The following is a 19,407-nucleotide window of genomic DNA, read 5'->3' as shown; positions in this document are numbered from 1 at the left end:
AGATCTTGAATAATAGCTGTGCTTGTTCATCAACTTGATTTTTAAAAATAGGTTATACATAAAAGTTCTTCCAAGAAATTCCCACCTCGAATAAAAAGGCATACCAAATTGTTGCAAACAACTGAAGCACACACAAAAAACTATCAACAAACAACAGAGCTAAGGAACTGGTGTATTGAAAACACAGAATTATTTATTATAATGAAATAATTATCCTATATACAAACACTAAACCTTTACTAGGCCAAATCCTATACTTGACTGTATATTTCAATATATGCCCAAAGTGTTTCAACACAAAGGTTTTCAGTGGAGACCTTATTTAACAAAGAACCCAAGCACAATAAATCTATAAAAAATAAAAATATTAATAGCCCAGAAAAAACCCACTGTACATAAAACACAACAAGCTGATACTCACCAATAGGCTTTGATCCTTACATATAAAATTTCAGAGGAGAGCAAAGCAATTCACCTCAAACCTCCACTGTACACAACTGTCCTGGATAAACTGATATAGTTTTCAACAACCATCAATTAAAACCACATAAATATATACCTTCAAAAATCCCAAACCTCAAAATTAATCTTCTCAAGACTTATCAATTCATTACAACCCTCGGTACAAACATTCCCAAGCCTCATGTAACTAAGAAGGAAAACAACAGAGGAGTGATATAAACTTGCTAACAGCTAAAGGAGAAATAGTTTTGACACACCTAGCACCCAGCAAAGGCTTTGAATCTGGAGCAGCAAGATAAATCTGGAGGGAGAATGTAGGTTATAGTAATTGTCATGGAAAAGTTTGCACTAATAGTCATTGATAATTTGGTAAGCTTCAGCTTGTTGCTTTATGTAGAGCTGTTTTCATTTTATCGTAAGAACAGGAATTTTAAAAATACATTTATGCCTTTGTTCTGCTTTTGGTTGCTGCAATTCTCCTGTGAAGACACACACTTACAAGTGGTTAAGTCCTCCTAAGATGACCCCAAACGTCATGTGGGTCACTCCAATAATTATAGACATTTTCATTTTGAAGGAATTCAAGAAACTGAGACGATTGTTCGCCAGGTTCCAAATCTGGTAAGAGAGAGAGGAGGCAGATAGAATCAGACTTAACCGAGGAAGAGGAATGAGATATTGGCTCAGATTCTAACTACAAGCAATGATTTATACAGCACAGTATGGAGTCCTTCTCCAGCATTCCTGTATGCAAGGTAAGCAAGAAACCCCATGTAGCTCTTTTACAAACACACTTTAGTTCTCTTGCAAGTTAGAAAACATGGGACACCCAGGATAATATCCTTGAAATGGAAAACCATGCTACAGTGGAGACAGCAAGGTGGGACCATGCTGAGAATTCTTTGAGGGAGAGGTTCCAAGGGGGCAAACTGAAATGAGAAAAAGGCGTTACTAAGTGGCTCTCCTGACAAGGGTGGGAGGTGACCAGGTATAGGGAACATGAACATGGGCGGGGGGGGGGGGAAGGTTCACAAAAATAGCACATAGTGCCTTTAATCAGCTACCTTCTGTGGGACAAAGCTGTTAGGAACGCAGGGCGCTGCCTTATCCCAGAAACAGGCCCTTGGTCCAGCTAGTATTGCCTATGCCAAGGGTGAGTAGCCTGTGGCCGTCTAGGTGTTGTTGGGCTCCAACTCACATCAGCCACAAACAGAATGGTCAATGGAAAAAGATTATGGGAGGTAGAGTCCAGCAAGAGCTGGGAGGGCCACATTTTCTCCATTTCTGATCTACTGACAGCAGCTCTCCAGGGTTTCAGGCATAACTTTCTTCCCAGACCCACCCAGAAATGTCAGGGACTGAACCCTCCACCTTTTGCATGTACACTTCCTTAAGAAGTAAGGAAGAGTTGCCAACCCTATAGGACTATCCTAGCAAACAGAAATATTTATAAAAATTAAAGCTGTAAATCTGTTGACCTATGATTCAGAACCATAAAACTGCCGTTTTTTCTTTATAGGGTAGTCGTTGCCACACAGTGGAAGCTCCAGGGAAGAACACTAACCGGATCTATGCCAAAAGGATAAGGTCCTATGAACACTCCAGTCGCGTTTGGATTTAACATCAAATACTGATTCTTCATGTCCTCCTCACTGTTAGAAAAAAAAAGCACGCAGCAGAATTAAGCCTTGAACAAAGATATTTGTATCACCACAATAGGCTATTTGCTGTCAGAAGCTTCCGCAAGATCCCACAAGGATCTTGTGACATCTTGCAGGTAGGGCTGGGGAACCCTCCCATCGGAAATCCTGCCAGTCAGTCACTGAACACAATGGTTAGCTACATGGAACAATAGTCCAACTCAGTATTTACAGCCTTCCAGAGGCCTTGTGCAAGCTTCCCAGGAATTAAAAAGAAAAAATCACCTGGAAGTCAATCGTGAGGGAGAAAAACACACCTCACCTGGGAGAGCATTTCACAACCACGGGGTGGCCACTGAAAAGGCCCTGTCACAGGTCAATACCAACAGAGCAGCCCCTGGTGGTGGCACCACCAACAAGCATACAGGTAGCTAGTAAATATGTCCTTCAAGTGAAGGACATATCCCTCTCATTAAATGATTGAGAAAAGCTACCACAATATTTTAGAATGGCAGTTACTGGCTGTTGCTTTCCAGTAAGCCATTTATTATTCTGCACACCACAAAAGATACTTCATAATTGAACTGAAAGGCTAAAAAAATTAATCATGAAAATGGCAGGAACTGGAGGCACATTTCATTTACCGTAGAACATGGGTAGGCAAACTAAGGCCCAGGGGCCGGACTGGCTCAATCGCCTTCTAAATCCGGCTTGCGGACAGTCCAGGAATCAGCATGTTTTTACATGAGTAGAATGTGTCCTTTTATTTAAAATGCACCTCTGGGTTATTTGTGGGGCCTGCCTGGTATTTTTACATGAGTAGAATGTGTTCTTTTATTTAAAATGCACCTCTGGGTTATTTGTGGGGCATAGGAATTCATTCTTTTTTTTCCTTCTTTTTTTCAAAATATAGACTGGCCCCCCACAAGGTTTGAGGGACAGTGGACTGGCCGCCTCGCCTGCTGAAAAAGTTTACTGACCCCTGCTGTAGAATGAGTGAAAAGTATGCTGTGACAGGTTTAGGACACTGCACAAGTGGGGAGAGATACCTCTGAGCTTCCTATCTCAATGCAGTAGGTTGCTTTCACACCGCACTGGGTTTAACAAAGGAGTCACTCACCGCCACTCCACAGCAAACATTTGGGAAACGTTCCAGTGGGAGTCAAATATATTCAAAGACTTTGAAAAACAGTCATTGTAGATCAGGCCAGTGTATACAGAAAACAGTCCCATCAGCAAGATGATGTATCGTCCTTGAAAAAACATCTTCATGATCTGCAAATGTTAAAAAGGACAGGCCCACTGACTGCCATGTGAACTTCAAAGATAAGACCCTTTGTTACATGTGCAGCACATAAAAGCTTTGATGCACTTCCAAACAATGTATTTGATGTGGTGCAGTGTCCAGATACGCCACAATTCACAATTCCCGCAATGTGTGGTAGAAATTCAGCAGAAGCAGCCAATCTTAGTAAGGATGCAGTGTGCTTTGTGCATAAAAATATAAGAAACTGCTCTGCTGGATGCATTCAGCTTCCAAAAGTGGTCAGCCAGATGCCCCCAGGAAGATCACAAGCGAGGCATGAGGATTTGCTGAATTACATCTCTGCTATTTAGAATTTACCATCAGTATATGCATGCCTTTGGGTAAGTGCAACACATGGCGCTTCCACACTAGAAAAAGTTGTCACCTTCCATACAACAATGGGTGAATGATTTGCCCTCCCTTGCCCAAATCAACAAGAGAAAAAAGGAGCTAATGATGCACTTAAGCTCCATCCACCCCAGGCAGCTTGGCTAATGATCAGGACGACCAGTTGTCCAAAAACAACTGGAGGGCTTTCTGCAATGTTTTTGGACTACACTCCCATCATTCCTGACCCAGTCCTGACCACTGGCCATGCTGCCGGGGCTGATGGGAGCTGCAGTGCATCAGGATCTGCGGGCCCTTCGCAAGATGCAATTCAAGTTCCAGCTTCCACCATCCCTGACTAGTGGCCATGCTGCCTAGGGCTGCCAGAAATTGGAAGTTCAGCATGATCTGCAGGGACGCAGGCTGCTCAATTCTGCCTTAAAGTATTCCCCCTTCTATGTGGCAGATGCACAGGAAAAACTCCAGTGGGGGGGGGGGGGAGAGAACTAAGGGGCCGTTTACAGAAACAGAAATATTGAAAACAATACTAGAGGAGGAGGAGGGGGGGAGGAGGAGGAGGAGGAGGAGGAGGAGGAGGAGGAGGAGGAGGAAGAAGAAGAAGAAGAAGAAGAAGAAGAAGAAGAAGAAGAAGAAGAAGAAGAAGAAGAAGAAGAAGAAGAAGATTTCATCTGTACCTCGTCTTGTGATCGCAGAAGTTTGGGGTGTTTTTCATATAATACCATGAACAAAGCAAACAGGAACATTATGAAACCATGTCCACAATCTCCAAACATCACAGCAAATAAGAAGGGAAAGGTGATGATGGTGAAGAGAGCTGCAAAATGAGAGGGACAAAATTTCAGCTTTATAAGCAACTATACATAATGCATAGCATCCATAAGCTGCCTATGCTAGCTTACTCTAAGTCATTGTTTGAAAGTGCCAGAATTTGGCTCATTTTGGCCCTTGAAAGAAGGGAGGAAAAGCATAATCCAGCCACCGCTCTGCTCTTCCATGTTCCCCCCCAAACCCGGCCTTTCCATGAACATTCTTGACACACTCTCTTAGGCTATATGTCAAGCTTGTTGATTTCAGTGGGTCTGCTCTGACGTGCCAAATGCAATCTAGTTCTCCCCTATCCCAGTCTACTCTGCTCATCTGCTGCCCAGGGGGCATCTCCCCTCTGTCCACCTGGATGTGTAACCAGCTGAATTTACTTTGCGCTCTTATGCACTCTGCAGCACACGACAAACCATTGTTGCTAACAAGTGTTAAATAGCAGACACTTTTCCATGCCTTATAAAGATTTCTTAAGAAACTCCTGCAACCATTCCTAACAAAGGAGAAAAAATAAATCCTGCTTCTCAATAAGTATCTTTCAATCCATGACCCACCTGGATTAACTTCCCTGTAGCTCCCAATCCCATAAGCATCAACAATGTCCTGGAATCCAGAGGTGAATTTATTGGTACGTATCAAAGTTGGAGGCGTTTCTTTTGTTGGTATTGTGTTCATGAACGAAGGGACAGACGCTCCACTTTCACTCTGGTTACAGAATTTAAAAAAGGAGACCTGTATCATTTTTTGAGACGCTGGAAAAATAACACTGATTTCCACATTCTGTTATCCAGACAATGAGCATGAGCAGAAATGGGGTGGGGATGCGCAGAGTCAGACTTGAGCCACCCCAGCTCTAATGATGTACACATACAAAACTCTCCATGTCATTCACATGCTAGAGTACATGCTTCAGAACTAGGTGTGCAAACCCCTCCTCTGTAACCATGAGATCCAAATGTATGTATGTCAGCCAGGGCGAGCCTGTGCAACTCCAGCCTTCCACCTCACCTGATGTCCACAGAGGTTTACAGACAATCCTCAGAAAGCCTTGCTGTTTGCTGAACTTCAGCCATAACCTGTTCATGCAAGGCACTGAGTTTCATTATCCACGCAACTCAGAGCCTCCTCCCTTCTATTTATAAAGAAATGCATGTAATTTATCATTCATACTGAAAACCCTGAATGCTACATGCTGCCAGTGCAACATTCTCTCCTACCATTCAGTACATTCAGCGCAGTGCAGTGGGTCCCAAGCTCCCTGCTGAGATGAAGACAGACAGTCTCCTTGCTGAACGTCAGGCACATGATGCAGACCTTTTTACTCCAGCAGGCACTTTAAGAGGGTGTCTGGTTTTATGATAAATTTTATTGTCCCATTTTCTGTGCATTGTTTTTACGTACATTGATTAGAAATGTTAATAATTAAGTGGTATAAAAATAAATAAAGCAAACTAAAATTTAAATCACTTACAGATCCTTCCTCGAGGGCTCGGCGCATGTTTGGCAGGTCAGCCACTGGGCACCAGACCTCAGCAATCAGGCATTTGTTGGTGACATCAAAGCTGCAGAGATTCAGCACGTGGTAAATGGCTTTCATCTTCTTCACTTGGACATCCCAGGTGTAGATAGACTCAGACGCCTTGCATAAAACTTGCCGTAAATAATCTTCAGTTTTATGCAGTACCTTTGTGATTGTTTTTAGAAAAATATTTAAAACTATAACAAGAACACTGAACGATCAGGGCAACTTTATACAAAGTTCACACAACTGCCCTCGCTAGCTATACTCACATGGGTCTTTCAGTATTGATTTTATCTACTGGCAGCTCAAAAGCTATTCCATCTGGCTTCAGGCGGCCCAACTAAAAATGCTTTCAAGTTGTAAGAAATAGAGTAGGGTTGTACAGTCTTTCCATCAAGGGGCACATTCCCTCAGGTAAAATCGGTTGGGCCCCCCCTGTTTCTGGATTAACTACTCCAGAATAAAGGCCGCCCTGCTACAGTTCACCCACATGCCTACCTCCAGTTTGAACTGCCAACACACAAACGTAAGACAAACCAAGTGGAGCAGCCCAATGGCCCATCTAGTCCAGGACCCTGTTATCATCATGGCCAGTCAGATGCCTGTGGGAAGCCTGCAGTCTGGTTCCATCCCAGCTCAAGTGGAGCCCATCCATTTTGCACTGGCCCGCCTTGTATCGGAAAGTTATCCAATATCTAACAAACCCGAACCACTCCTCCCAACACCACTGTCTCATCCACACACTGAGACTACAAAGCTGCACCTGTCTAGCTGGCCCTTTGTTAGGAACCAGCAGAATTTTCAGAGAGCCTCTGCAGATCTACCCAGAAGTGAGTCCCACTGGGTTGGATGGGTATCAAGAGAAATTATTTTCTTAGTACAACAGACCAGTACAGCTACTGGAAAGCAAGTAATTATATTCTGGCTTGAGTTTATACACATGCTTTCACTCTCTCTTACAAACACACACACACACACACACACACACACACACACAGCGAGGGAGAGAGAGAGCACAGATGGCAACTAATTTCTTTCCAGGCAGTTGGGGAAGTGTCTTCTTTTCTCCAAGCCATACAACCAAGATTTTTTCCCCAATCAGTTTATTTTTTATCAAATAAAGTATCGCCCTTTTTATTTGTTCTGAGAAACTACATAGAAAGAGGAGGGGAAATGCACTTTAAAAGGCAAAGGGAGGGGACCAAACAGGTACGAATGACCTTTGATAGAATGGAAGAGTGCGGTAGCTACAACAGGTGTCAGGTGCTGAATAGAAGAGGTCTGTCTTTTAGATTTCTACACATTTTATATGTAAAATCCTATGCCTGAGTACACATATAACAGCTCATAAACTGTAAAGAGTTCCCAGAAAGCAGAGCCACTGTTGCCAACACCTGCAAAAAAAGTGGAGCTGATCATCCCTCGTTTACATTAAAGTCCATATGGTTGAAAGCTGGCCCAACCTCTTCCTTTTAAACATGCACTCAGAACTGTAGGTTATGTATTAACCTTCTTCCATGAGACGATTGGTGCCTCCAAGGTGCACCAGTAATTTTCTACTCACCATATGAAGATCCTGAATGCGAACCTGGAGTCCTTCCATAACTGTTCGGCGCTCCTCAGGGGTGCTGGGATAGGGGTAGACATGGCAATGGTAGCTGGCAAAAAACCAAAAATAGTCTACATAAAAGAGCCCAACAAAGAAGAGAAGAGCAGAACTGCAAAACAAAAGCAGTGGGAACTTAATCTGGTCTTGCAAAAACAACACAAAAACAAAGCCTAAAATAGTTCTGGAATATAGGAAGCTGCTTTATATTGAGTCAAAAACGCTGGTTTATCTATCTCAGTATTGTCTACTCTGGCTGGCAGTAGCTCTCCCAGGTTTCAGGCAGCAGCTTTTCCCAGCCCTAACATGGAAACACCAGGGAATGAACCTGGGACCTTCTGCATGCAAGGCAGATGCTCTACCACTGAGCTGCAGCCCTTCCCCAACTTTGGATACAGAGCTGAAGAAGTCTGCCAGGGTGATGGATCAGCACAGCAGCTGTCAGACTGTGTACCAGGAAACAAAGGCGCCTTGTAAGTTTTATCAAGGGTTCCGGGTTGAGAAGTTCAACAATGGCAGACAAACTCTACTCAAAGACTTTTTGCCAAGAATAATTTGCAGGTATGCAGTAAGGATCAGGGTTATGGTCAAATCAATATTACTGTATTTAATTGAACGTAATTGTCAGGGAACTGCCATCGGAAGGAAGGGAAGTGAAAGGGCTCACACAGGTTGGGAGAGACTCAGCAGCTGAAGAGGGAACCAGTAGGGGGAGAGGAGCTGAGCTGAGGGAAAGGGAGCTGGAGGGATGGCTCAGAGACACTTCCAGCGAAAACAGTGGGGAGGTTTCAGGACCTCCTGTAGGGACACCCACTCCTCGCCGGAAACTGTCACGCAGAGAGTCCAGAAGACGTGTTTCCGTTAAGGAGCTTTTATGTTGGAAGCGATTCCGAAAGCAACCACTGTCGGAATCTGCCAGCGACTGACGGAGCCATGTTTAAGGGGCTCCGTTACAGACAGAGGTTTGCAAACTTGACCAAACTCTGAGGGACTAGGATTTTACACACAAGCAGCTCATCGTCCCATCACAGCATTCCGACAGTCTTCGTGAGCAGCTTGTGCAGGAGAAGGCATCATGAGCAACCCAGCCGGAACCGGAGAAGCAGGAGCTGGAGCGGGTCCAAGCCTGGAAGAAAGGTACCGGGTGTTGGAGGTCCAGCTAGCGCTGCAGACGGCGAGGCTTGAGGAGAGGAGGGCTCAGGATGCAGACAAAAAGGGGAAAGACACCCAGCTCGTCAGAAAGGTACCAGGATTGGTGCAGAAGTTTGGGGGGGAGCCCAAAGACTATCATGGCTTTCGGACAGAGATGCAATATGCCCTCAATCTGCAGTTTGATGAATTCCCTGACGAGGAATCACGAGTGGCTTTCGTGATTGGGCATCTTGAAAAGGGGGCGAGAGACTGGGTTAGACCCCTGATGGCAGCGAATAGTGACGTCCTAAAGGACACGATGAAGTTCTTTCGCGCCATGGATCTGATGTTTTCCAGCGATATTGAACAGGGAGTGGTCCGCAGACAGTTAATGGCTTGCAAACAGGGGAGCCGATCTGTCCGTGAGTACTGGACTGAGTTCACCATGTTGATCCATAAATTGGGGTGGGATCTATCGGCGGAACCCATTCAAATGCTCTTTGAAGAAGGGCTTTCTTCGGCTGTGAAAGACGAACTTTCCCGGGCGCCCAGGGCGGAGTCTATGGACCAGCTGACCAAATCAGCGCTGACCATAGGAGCGCGCCAGGAGGCGAGAGCATTGGAGAGGCGGGAAGGGAAGGGGGAACGTTGGAAGGAGTTCCGCATTCCAGACATTCCAGAGCCAACTTTCCCGCCGGCAGAGCCGATGGAAATCGGAACAGCGCGCGCGCGCGCAGTTTCAAAGCCCAGTGAGGGGGGAAAGAAGGAGGGAAAAGGCGCCCGGAAATGCTATCTCTGCCAACAGCCAGGTCACTTTGCCAGAGTCTGCCCCCAGAGGAAGGAATGGCAAGGGATGGTAGGAGCTGTGGAGGGAAGAGAGGAAGAAATACCGAAGCAAGTAAAAGCCAACGCCTGGCTGCCACCGTCGGGGCACAGCAGCCAGGCCAAAGAGCAGTGAAAGTGCCCACGCCAGAACCTCCTAAACCCGCCCTAGTGATAGAAGTGGCGCTAGAGCTGCCAAACGGACACCCTCTAAAGATAAAGGCGCTGTTGGACTCAGGCAGCTCCTGCAATTTCATGAGCAAAGAGTTTGCAGCTGAACACCAGATACAGACGATCCCTTTAAGCAACCCCCTGCAGGTGACCACGATCGATGGCAGGGAGCTGTTGGGAGGAGAAGTCAGCTTGCAGACCGTCCCAATGATAATGAAGGTGGCAAGGCACACCGAACTGATAGCGTTTAATGTGGCCACCTTGGGAGGAGCTCCCATTATATTGGGGATGAGCTGGCTAGCGTTACATGATCCGCTGGTGGGCTGGCATCAGAGAGTGGTTTCTTTTGGTTCAGCACATTGCTTAGAACACTGCAAAGAGGGAAAGGGTTTGGCAGGGGCCCAAGCCACCCTAGCAGGGACTGAAGTAACGGAGAACGTGAAGGTACCACGACAATACGCAGATCTCCGCGACGTCTTCAGCGAAAGGGAAGCTGACCAACTACCCCCGCATAGACCCTTTGACTGTCAAATCAATTTACTCCCTGGGGCACAGCTCCCTGTAGGCAAGCTGTACGCCATGTCAGACAGAGAGATGCAGGAGCTAAGAGAGTTCATTGACAAGAACCTGAAGAGAGGGTTCATCAGAGAGTCCAGGGCGGTGGGGGGCAGCCCAGTGTTTTTTGTGGATAAAAAAAACACGAACAAGCCGAGGCTTGTGTGTGACTTCAGGGCCTTAAATGCAGTGTCAGAACCAGTGGCTTTCCCTATGCCCAGGATTGACGACATTTTGACAAGGGTCAGGAAGGGAAAGATTTTTACTAAACTGGACCTAAGGGGGGCGTACAACCTGATACGAATAAGGAAGGGGGATGAATGGAAAACCACCATGTTCACCCCTTTGGGGGCATTTGAATATTTAGTTATGCCCTTCGGCCTACAAGGAGGCTCCGCGTGCTTTCAATCGTTTATGAACCACGTCCTGGGGCCTTTGCTTTACAAGAATTGTGTGGCCTTCTTAGACGACGTGTTGGTGTATTCTGAGAATGAGGAGCAGCATGTGAGAGACGTCAGAGAAGTGTTGAGCAGGCTGCAAGCCAACCAGCTGTGGGTGAAACTGGAGAAGTGTCAGTTTCATACCAAGGAGGTGGAATTCCTGGGGTATCGCCTGTCAGACAAGGGATTGGCCATGGATCCCGGCAAGGTCCAGGCGGTGCTGGAATGGAAAACACCCAAAACAAGGAAGGATGTGCAGAGGTTCCTAGGATTTGGGAACTTCTATCGTAAGTTCATCCGAAACTTTGCCCACCTGACGGCGCCCATTACGGACTGTCTCAGCAGTAAGAAGAAGTTCGTTTGGACTGAGGAGGCGGAGCGAGCATTTGAGGAACTAAAAAGGGCCTTCGCCTCGGAACAACAACTCCTGCATGTGGATTTACAAAAACCGATGAGAGTGGAAACTGACGCATCAGACAGAGCGATTGGGGCGGTGCTTCTGCAGCCAGGGAAGGAGGAGTCAGAGTGGAGACCGTGTGCCTTTTTTTCGCGAAAGCTGAACAAATCCGAGAGGAACTACACGGTGTATGACCGAGAACTACTAGCCATTCATGAGGCGTTCCGGAGATGGAGGCACCTGCTAATTGGCGCACAACATAAGGTGCAAGTGTGCACTGACCACAAGAACCTAGAGTATTGGAGGACGGCACGAGTGCTCAACCAACGGCAAGTGAGATGGGCCCAGGAGTTCTCCAAATTTAACTTTGAGATTTGTTACGTGCCAGGCCCAGAGAACATTAGGGCGGACGCTCTCTCACGCAAACCTGAATATTTGGAGGGGGAGGGAGCACCCGAAGAGAGACATGTCATTCCAGAGGACCGCTGGGTGTGTGGGGCGGCATTGGTGGGACAAAGAGAACTGGTAGAGGAAACAGAGAATGATGAATACGCCCAGAATAAGCTCAGAGGTCTTAGGGGTGAGGGAGAGGAACCAGGGGGTTTCGAGGAAAGAAATGGAGCTTTGTATTACAAAGGGGCACTGTATATCCCTGAAGGAGACTTAAGGGGGAGGGTACTCAAGCAGTTGCACGACAGCCCCACGGCGGGGCATTTTGGACAACACAAAACCATGTGGTTGGTCACCAGGGAATTTTGGTGGCCTAAGGTGAGGGAAGATGTACGGGAGTATGTAAGAGGGTGTGAGCAATGCCAGCGAGCCAAAGGGGAGAGGCGGGCACCGGCGGGGCTATTAGAACCCTTACCAACCCCAGAACGACCTTGGGAGGCAGTGTCGATAGATTTTATGACTGATCTGCCGAAGTCCAAGGGGAAAACAGCCATCATGGTGGTGGTAGACCTACTAACAAAGATGTGCCACTTTGTAGCCTGCTCGCATGCAGTCACGGCGGAAGAGACAGCGAAGTTATTTGTAGAACACATTTTTAGGTTGCACGGGGTGCCATTGAGGGTGGTCTCAGACCGAGGAAAACAATTTACTTCCAGGTTCTGGAGGAAGCTCATGAGCTTACTGCAGGTGGAGGTCAACTTTTCGACTGCCCGGCACCCTGAAACCAACGGGCAGACGGAAAGAGCAAACGGGGTCCTCCAGCAATACCTGAGGTGTTATGTCAATGACAGAGAGAATGACTGGGTAGAAAAGTTGGCGCTGGCGGAATTTGCCTACAACAATGCCGAGAATGTGTCCACAGGGATGAGCCCCTTCTTGGCTAATTATGGGTGTCATCCCAGGGCTTTCCCAGGGGGAGAAGGGGAGAGATGGGGTGTCCCGGCAGCCGAGCATTTTGTAGAAGAAATGGAAGCAATCCATCGTCAGCTCCAACTCAACTTAGAAAGGGCGAAGGAAGAATACAAGAGGCAGGCAGACAAGAACCGAAGGGAAGGTGAAACCATAAGGGTGGGAGATAGGGTGTGGCTGTCAACCCAAGGGTTGCCGTTCAAAGGAGGTTGTAAGAAATTAAGACCCAGGAGATTGGGTCCCTTTGAGGTCATTCAACAGGTCAACCCAGTGGCTTTCAGGCTCCGGTTACCCAACCACATGAAACTGCACCCAGTATTTCACAGGTCGTTACTGTCACCGTATGAGGGGGGACGAGAAGGGATGGCCACTCGGGGACCGGTCATAGAAGAAAGGGAATGCAGCAGCCATGTGGCAGAAATCCTCGACGCCAGATGGAAGGGGGATCAGGTGGAGTATTTGGTAGCGTGGGAAGGAGAACCGGAGTCAGAAAACACTTGGGTAATGGCAGAAGATATCAATGACGAGGTATTGATAGAAACGTTCCATCAAAGGTTCCCAAGGAAACCTCAGCCTGTGGAGAGGTTCCGGAGGGAATACTTTGGGACCACCGATGAGGAGGAGGAGTTGGAAGGATTCTCGGAATCGGAAGGGGAAGGGGAGATGGACTCTGAGGAGGAGGAGTACTTCGAGACCAGGAACCGCAACAGGTGGAGAGAAGTGTTCGGGACATCGGAAGATGAAGGAAGTTCATTCCGGGGTTTTGCCTCCTCACCGCCCGTAGAGGAGGGGGCGAGAGGGGATGAAGGGGGCCCTGGAGGGGAGGTGGATGTCAGGGAACTGCCATCGGAAGGAAGGGAAGTGAAAGGGCTCACACAGGTTGGGAGAGACTCAGCAGCTGAAGAGGGAACCAGTAGGGGGAGAGGAGCTGAGCTGAGGGAAAGGGAGCTGGAGGGATGGCTCAGAGACACTTCCAGCGAAAACAGTGGGGAGGTTTCAGGACCTCCTGTAGGGACACCCACTCCTCGCCGGAAACTGTCACGCAGAGAGTCCAGAAGACGTGTTTCCGTTAAGGAGCTTTTATGTTGGAAGCGATTCCGAAAGCAACCACTGTCGGAATCTGCCAGCGACTGACGGAGCCATGTTTAAGGGGCTCCGTTACAGACAGAGGTTTGCAAACTTGACCAAACTCTGAGGGACTAGGATTTTACACACAAGCAGCTCATCGTCCCATCACAGTAATGCTCACCATTTTTGGCCAAATTACATCACAAAACATAGGGTGCACATTAGATTTGATGGAGCATTAGATTTGATTGCAAGCTTGAAAAACACTGCTAACACAGCAAATACTTTTTTGGTTTCAAGGTTTCGAAAACTGAGGTGTGCATTAGATTCACATAAATATGGTATGCTGCCACCTTACTAAAGCTAGGCAGGCCTGGGTCTGATCAATGCCTGAATAAGAAACCTCCAGGGAACCCTGTGCAAGTCACCTTATTGCCACTGAAGAAATGCAAGATACAAATGCAATTAATAAGCACATATGTAGCCACAAAAGTCATGTTTTCAGGTGCACACTCAGTTTCCCAATGCCGATGCTGTTATTATTTTACAAAGTGGTCAAAATATAAAAATCTCAGTAGGAAAAAGTAAAGCAAATTAAAGTATGTTAATTCTTACCAGTCACATATTTTCTTAACTTTCTGGCCTATCTGTTCACCCCAATAAGATATTAAGAAAACAAACCATTTGGTAGGTTCGCCCTGAAAAGTAAACATAAATTGTTCAATTAAACTTTGGCCTACAGTTCCACTTTATTGGTGATCGACTAACCACTCATATTGAACCAACTGCACAATTTCTTTTAAAAATGAATTTTGATACACAAAAAGGGTAGATAGGGGTTTTCTGTATTCTGTGAATAGATTCCACATGCACAAAGCTCTGGTACAGGCTTAACTCTTAAAATCCCCAATGAACAGCAAAATTATGGCTAACCTTATTGAGACTGCTCCCATTCGCCTAGTGCCCGTATTTGAACAATATCACAAGAAACCATTTTTTGCCAAGACAGGAATGAGCTCTGGCATAGCTGTGAGGAGGGGTTCAGAACCTTTCATTTCCATTCTTTATTAACTGCACTTTGTCAGTTGATCTTAAGCCTTTAATTAGTGCTTTTTAATATCTGTTAAAGAAAAAAAGTCCCGGTACTCACCATGAAGTTGTTACAGTAAGTGCAACACATTTAACATGGGGGGGGGGTACGGCATGCCCTTGAGAAGGGGTAGGCAACCTAAGGCCCATGAGCCACAAGCGGCCCATGGGGGTCGTTTAACCGGCCCACGAGTCGCCCCCAAACCGAGCCGCCCGCTCGGCAAATCCCCATGCGCTGCACTAAACCGGCGCAGCATGGCACAGGGACTTGCTTCTGCAGTGCCAGAAATCGCACCTGCGCAGATGCCGAAAATAGCAGGCGCACACACTCACGCATGCGCAATCCAGCCCACGGAGGGATCTCCGCTGGAGTGAACTGGCCCAGGCATGGTAAACCTTGTCGACCCCTGCCTTTGACTATCCTCAGGAAAAAATACTGCCCTTAACTATGGTTTGTTTGAAACTTCAGACTGTGAGCTACAAAGTTAGCTTGTTTCAACAAGCCATCATTAAGATTAACCATACTTTAAGGTTCAGATGAAACACATTGCATTTTATTCAAAACCAGATGTGAAAGTTTGTAATCTCTTCCTCAGAGCTACTTTTCAGCCATGGTTTACTTCTTGCAGAAGTAACTCAGTTCAAACCCAGTTCAAATCATGTTGTCATATACTGTACTGGTTTGTAGCTGATCTTTAAACATGCTTTAGCTATTCAGACATAAAAGCTTAACCATGGTTTAGAAAAACAAGTCACAGTTAAACATTATGGTTTGGATATTGAGTAAGCAAGTCACACTTTTCACATAGTGGGATAAGTTATTGTAAGCTGTCTGGAAGCCTCTTCAGCTAAAAAAACCGAATACAAATACTATTAAATAATAAATACTACATTTCTACAGGATCCAAGTGTGATGAACTTGCTTTGGATCCAGCCATAACACCCAAGTAGCCACATATACTTTGCATGCAGATGTATAATTTAGATGAGGAGGTGGGCTGATCCAGCACCGACCTTCAGAAACAGGCTGCATTATTTATCTATCCTGATTACTCACGGTATCTGGATCTTCTAGGCACTCATCCAGTTCTGAATAAGAAACAATTGTATATCCTTTGCAGACTCGCCACAGCATTTTTTCAAAGGCTTCAATTTTTGCTCGGTGAACTAAGCCAGATATAAATCTACATTGGAAAAAATACAAAGTATACTATAGAGCAAACTTTAAATTTTATTACATGAGCATTCGGACCAGAAAGGATACCATATTCTATCATTACATGCCAGTGAAGTTAGGAAGGGCTGAGCATTCACAGATTATCTGTAAACTAAAATGCCTCTTCCACTGAGGTGCACATGGAAACCACTAAAATTACACAAGGTCATACCAAGTGAGCTACAAGATTCCAGCACTTATAACAATTTTTAAAATCTACTAATCTCCTCCTTACTTAAAAACACAATAGGCACATGAAGGAAACACAATTGGCTGTCAAATATCAAACCATGTAGAGCTCAATTCAGCATGCCACTGATTGGTGCCAAGTGTTAATACTGTCAATTTGAAGCTCTGAAACGGGTTTTAGGCTGCAAATCTGAACTCACTTACTAGGGAGTAAAATCCACTGAGGTTATTGGGATTTACTTTGGAGTAGGCAGGTTAACTACATAAAACTATGCTCATGCAAGCACTCACCCGCATGCATGACACATAAACGAATAGGATTAATGCAGCCTCACTTCCTCACTAGAAGGGAAAGACTAACGAAGAGCTAAATTATTCCAAAAATTTGCCATATCTGTGGCACCATCGAAGCAGTCAGGTCTTCATCTTCATATAAATGCAAAATGATTATTAACAGTTAAGTGCCCAGTTGTACCTCGGACAATGAACAGAATCCGTTCCGCAAATCCATTCAACTTCCAAAACGTCTGGAAACCAAGGCACGGCTTCCAATTGGCTACAGGAAGTTCCTGCAGCCAATCAGAAGCCGCATCCGACATTTGGGTTCCAAAGAACATTCGCAAACCGGAATGACGGTTTGCACCATTCAGAGCCAAAACATTCAACTCGCAGGGCATTCAGATCCAAGGTATGACTGTATAGACTTTTTCATCACTTACCCCAGTTTGGCGCCAAGTCTATGCATGCAGTTGTAGTCGACTAAGCGGTCCGTTTCTAAAGTTGGGAATTCTTCATAATTCGTAAGTAAACAGGACTCAAACTAAAAAGAAAAAAATGAAAGGAAACACTTCCTCAAATGTGCTAGGGCTGTGCCCAAATCACAAGGGAGTGATGATCACCAAGTGAGATGGGAAACAAGGCTTAAGGCTACTGCATTTGCCTGCATTCAATGGCATTCAGTGCCTCACAGGACTGCAGCAAGGCCCACTGCTGCAAGAATCCTGCAGCCATTATCAGGTACTAGGTGGGCCCCGGAAACTGGCCTGTGGCTCACTGCCTCCCCTCTGTACACACAAGTTAAGGAGCTTTGCCATGCAACGGTAACAGTACCTCAGCAGTTCTTCTGACAAAGGACCGGGTGACCCGTAGCATGTGGGTATATTCCGTCAGCTCAAGGAGATTCTTCCTCAGCTTCTCTTTATTTTTCGTCACTTCTCTCAATTCCACCTCCAACTTCTGCAGCTGCTCCTGCAATACAAGGGCAAAAGTGCATTCCCATTCTGGCTCCAGATGTTGTATGGCCACAAGTCCCATGACAGTCATGCAATTGTTACAGTGCTGGGCTAGCACTGGGTCTCCTGTACAAAATCCTCAAGGCTCAATATTCCTTTCTGAAATAAGCTTATTGTTGGCATCCATCTGTTTCACAAGACATTGGAGGAGTACACCTTTGGGGGTCATGTCAAACCACTGGGGAGTTAGCTAGTCACTCTGAATCTCGATTGAGTCTCAGTTCCATAATGTAACATTTGTTTAGTAGTTGCACCATGGTAGCTTCACAATAGTCTGCTTCTCAAACTCATTCCTGTCTGTTTCCCTTACCTAAAGTATACAGCTTTTCCTTCTTCCTCTCTGTCTTTCCCCTTCCTGCAACGCTGCACTGCTCTTTCCTCTTCTCTGCCTCTGTCTTCCATCTCTGGCCTTTTGAAGCGGCCAGTCCTTTGTGACTCTGCCTGCCCCCTTCAGTCAACCAGTTGCACCTCATGATGTTTGCAAGCTCTGGGCAACCGCATATATCATAAGTAGGCACCACAACTCACTGGTATTCCCAATCAGTCCCACTACTGTGACTCAAACAGAAGAAAACCCACTAAGCCCCAATTTACCACACAAAATGAAGAGGGTATTTAGTATTTCTTTGGCAACTATTGATTTAATTCTGTACCGGGATGAAAGATCTGTACTCTCTATTCAATGACTCTAAGCTCACTGGATGGGCCCAAACAAGTCAGTGCCTCAGCCTAAACTGCTTCACACAGTTGTTGTTACAAGATTAAAATGCTACTCATGAGCTTCTTGAAGGAAAGTTTGGAATCCGAGCATGCAAGCTCTCACAATTGGCCCAAAATAAAGGAAAATAAGTGGATCTATGACTACCCTTTAATTCCAGAAGATCCCCATTCCACAAAGTACCTGAATCTCCAGCATCTGCTTAAACGGAGGGGCAGCAGGGGTAACATCTCCTTCTGGTAGGGGAATGTCCGCTCTCTTAATTTCTTGCACAAGGTATCCTGGAATAAAGGAAAGAAATACTTTCAAAGGAGTATTCTAACTCAAGGAATATTGTTCCACGAAAGGTTTGCTAGGGAATGGGGAATTTTTTCAACTCTCAGGGTTATTATCCTTGGGGAACTCTTGGCCACATTTGGCTACTGCTCTGGGAATACTCTGCACTGCAGAGGATGCTAAATACCTTCCAGGGCTCCCAAAGCTCAAGGAGGCCTCTCCATAAGCCTGTCAGGCCACAATGTTACACCATGTGAACTGAGATGTACAGTAGAATGTGTTCAATTCTTGCCTTGCAGAGGCTGCAAGCTAGAAATCATCAATAATTTATTTATTTGCCTTTATTAATCACTTCCTATGAAAGTTCCCAAAGTAATAAGAACATATATACAAACAATTAAAAGAATTTAAATATAAAACAATTCCAAAACCAATACAGACTGGGACAAAAATCTCCACTTAAAAGGCTTGTTGAAAAAGGAAGGTCAAAAACAGGGAAGAAAACTTTGAAGTTTCCAATTGTTTCTTTGCAACTGTGTCTCTACCCACCATGCATTGCAGGGGGTTGAACTAGATGTCCCTCAGGGTCCCTTCCAACTCCTTGGTCCCTTCAATGTCTTTTTAGAGCTTTAAAGGTCAGATTCACCCCTTCAATTTGAGCCCCAAAAGAAATTGGTTTGGATCCACTGTTGCACTTATGCCTCACTGAAATCGATGAGACTTAATGAATTGACATGTCCCATTAAGTCCCACTGATTTCAATGGGAATGAAGTGCAATTTATTTAGTCTGGATACAATCCATTGGCTACAAGAATAAGTCGCACAGGGCGGGTGTTAGTTATCTGATCATTATACTCCTATCAACATCCCTGCAGCCGCATTTTGAACCAGTTGATGTTTCCAACTTAAGGGCAACCTCATGTAAAGAGCAATACATGTATGGAGCAATTTAACACTTGACAAAGCTGTTGAAGGTGGGT

The 19,407-nt window shown here is 45.7% G+C and overlaps 1 protein-coding gene across 1 annotated transcript in view; it reads right to left on the bottom strand.

Moving 5' to 3' along the window:
* The window catches only part of ATP6V0A2 (ATPase H+ transporting V0 subunit a2), a 38,157-nt gene that overhangs the window by 12,883 nt on the left and 5,867 nt on the right, over positions 1-19,407 (bottom strand). Inside the window, exons 3-14 of the mRNA XM_080985625.1 lie at positions 18,334-18,431; positions 17,251-17,388; positions 16,860-16,960; positions 15,793-15,919; positions 14,262-14,344; positions 7,662-7,755; positions 6,047-6,259; positions 5,130-5,280; positions 4,431-4,570; positions 3,223-3,377; positions 2,027-2,114; positions 962-1,080 (exon numbers count right to left, since the gene is read on the bottom strand). Coding sequence (XP_080841751.1) covers positions 962-1,080; positions 2,027-2,114; positions 3,223-3,377; positions 4,431-4,570; positions 5,130-5,280; positions 6,047-6,259; positions 7,662-7,755; positions 14,262-14,344; positions 15,793-15,919; positions 16,860-16,960; positions 17,251-17,388; positions 18,334-18,431 — 1,507 coding nt within the window. The remainder of the gene's footprint in view (positions 1-961; positions 1,081-2,026; positions 2,115-3,222; positions 3,378-4,430; positions 4,571-5,129; positions 5,281-6,046; positions 6,260-7,661; positions 7,756-14,261; positions 14,345-15,792; positions 15,920-16,859; positions 16,961-17,250; positions 17,389-18,333; positions 18,432-19,407) is intronic.

This window comes from Podarcis pityusensis (assembly GCF_964106645.2).
Source record: "Podarcis pityusensis genome assembly, chromosome: 16".
Taxonomy (NCBI): domain Eukaryota; kingdom Metazoa; phylum Chordata; class Lepidosauria; order Squamata; family Lacertidae; genus Podarcis; species Podarcis pityusensis.
The sequence above is the reverse complement of the archived record's forward strand: the minus strand, read 5'-3'. Positions and strand labels throughout refer to the sequence as shown.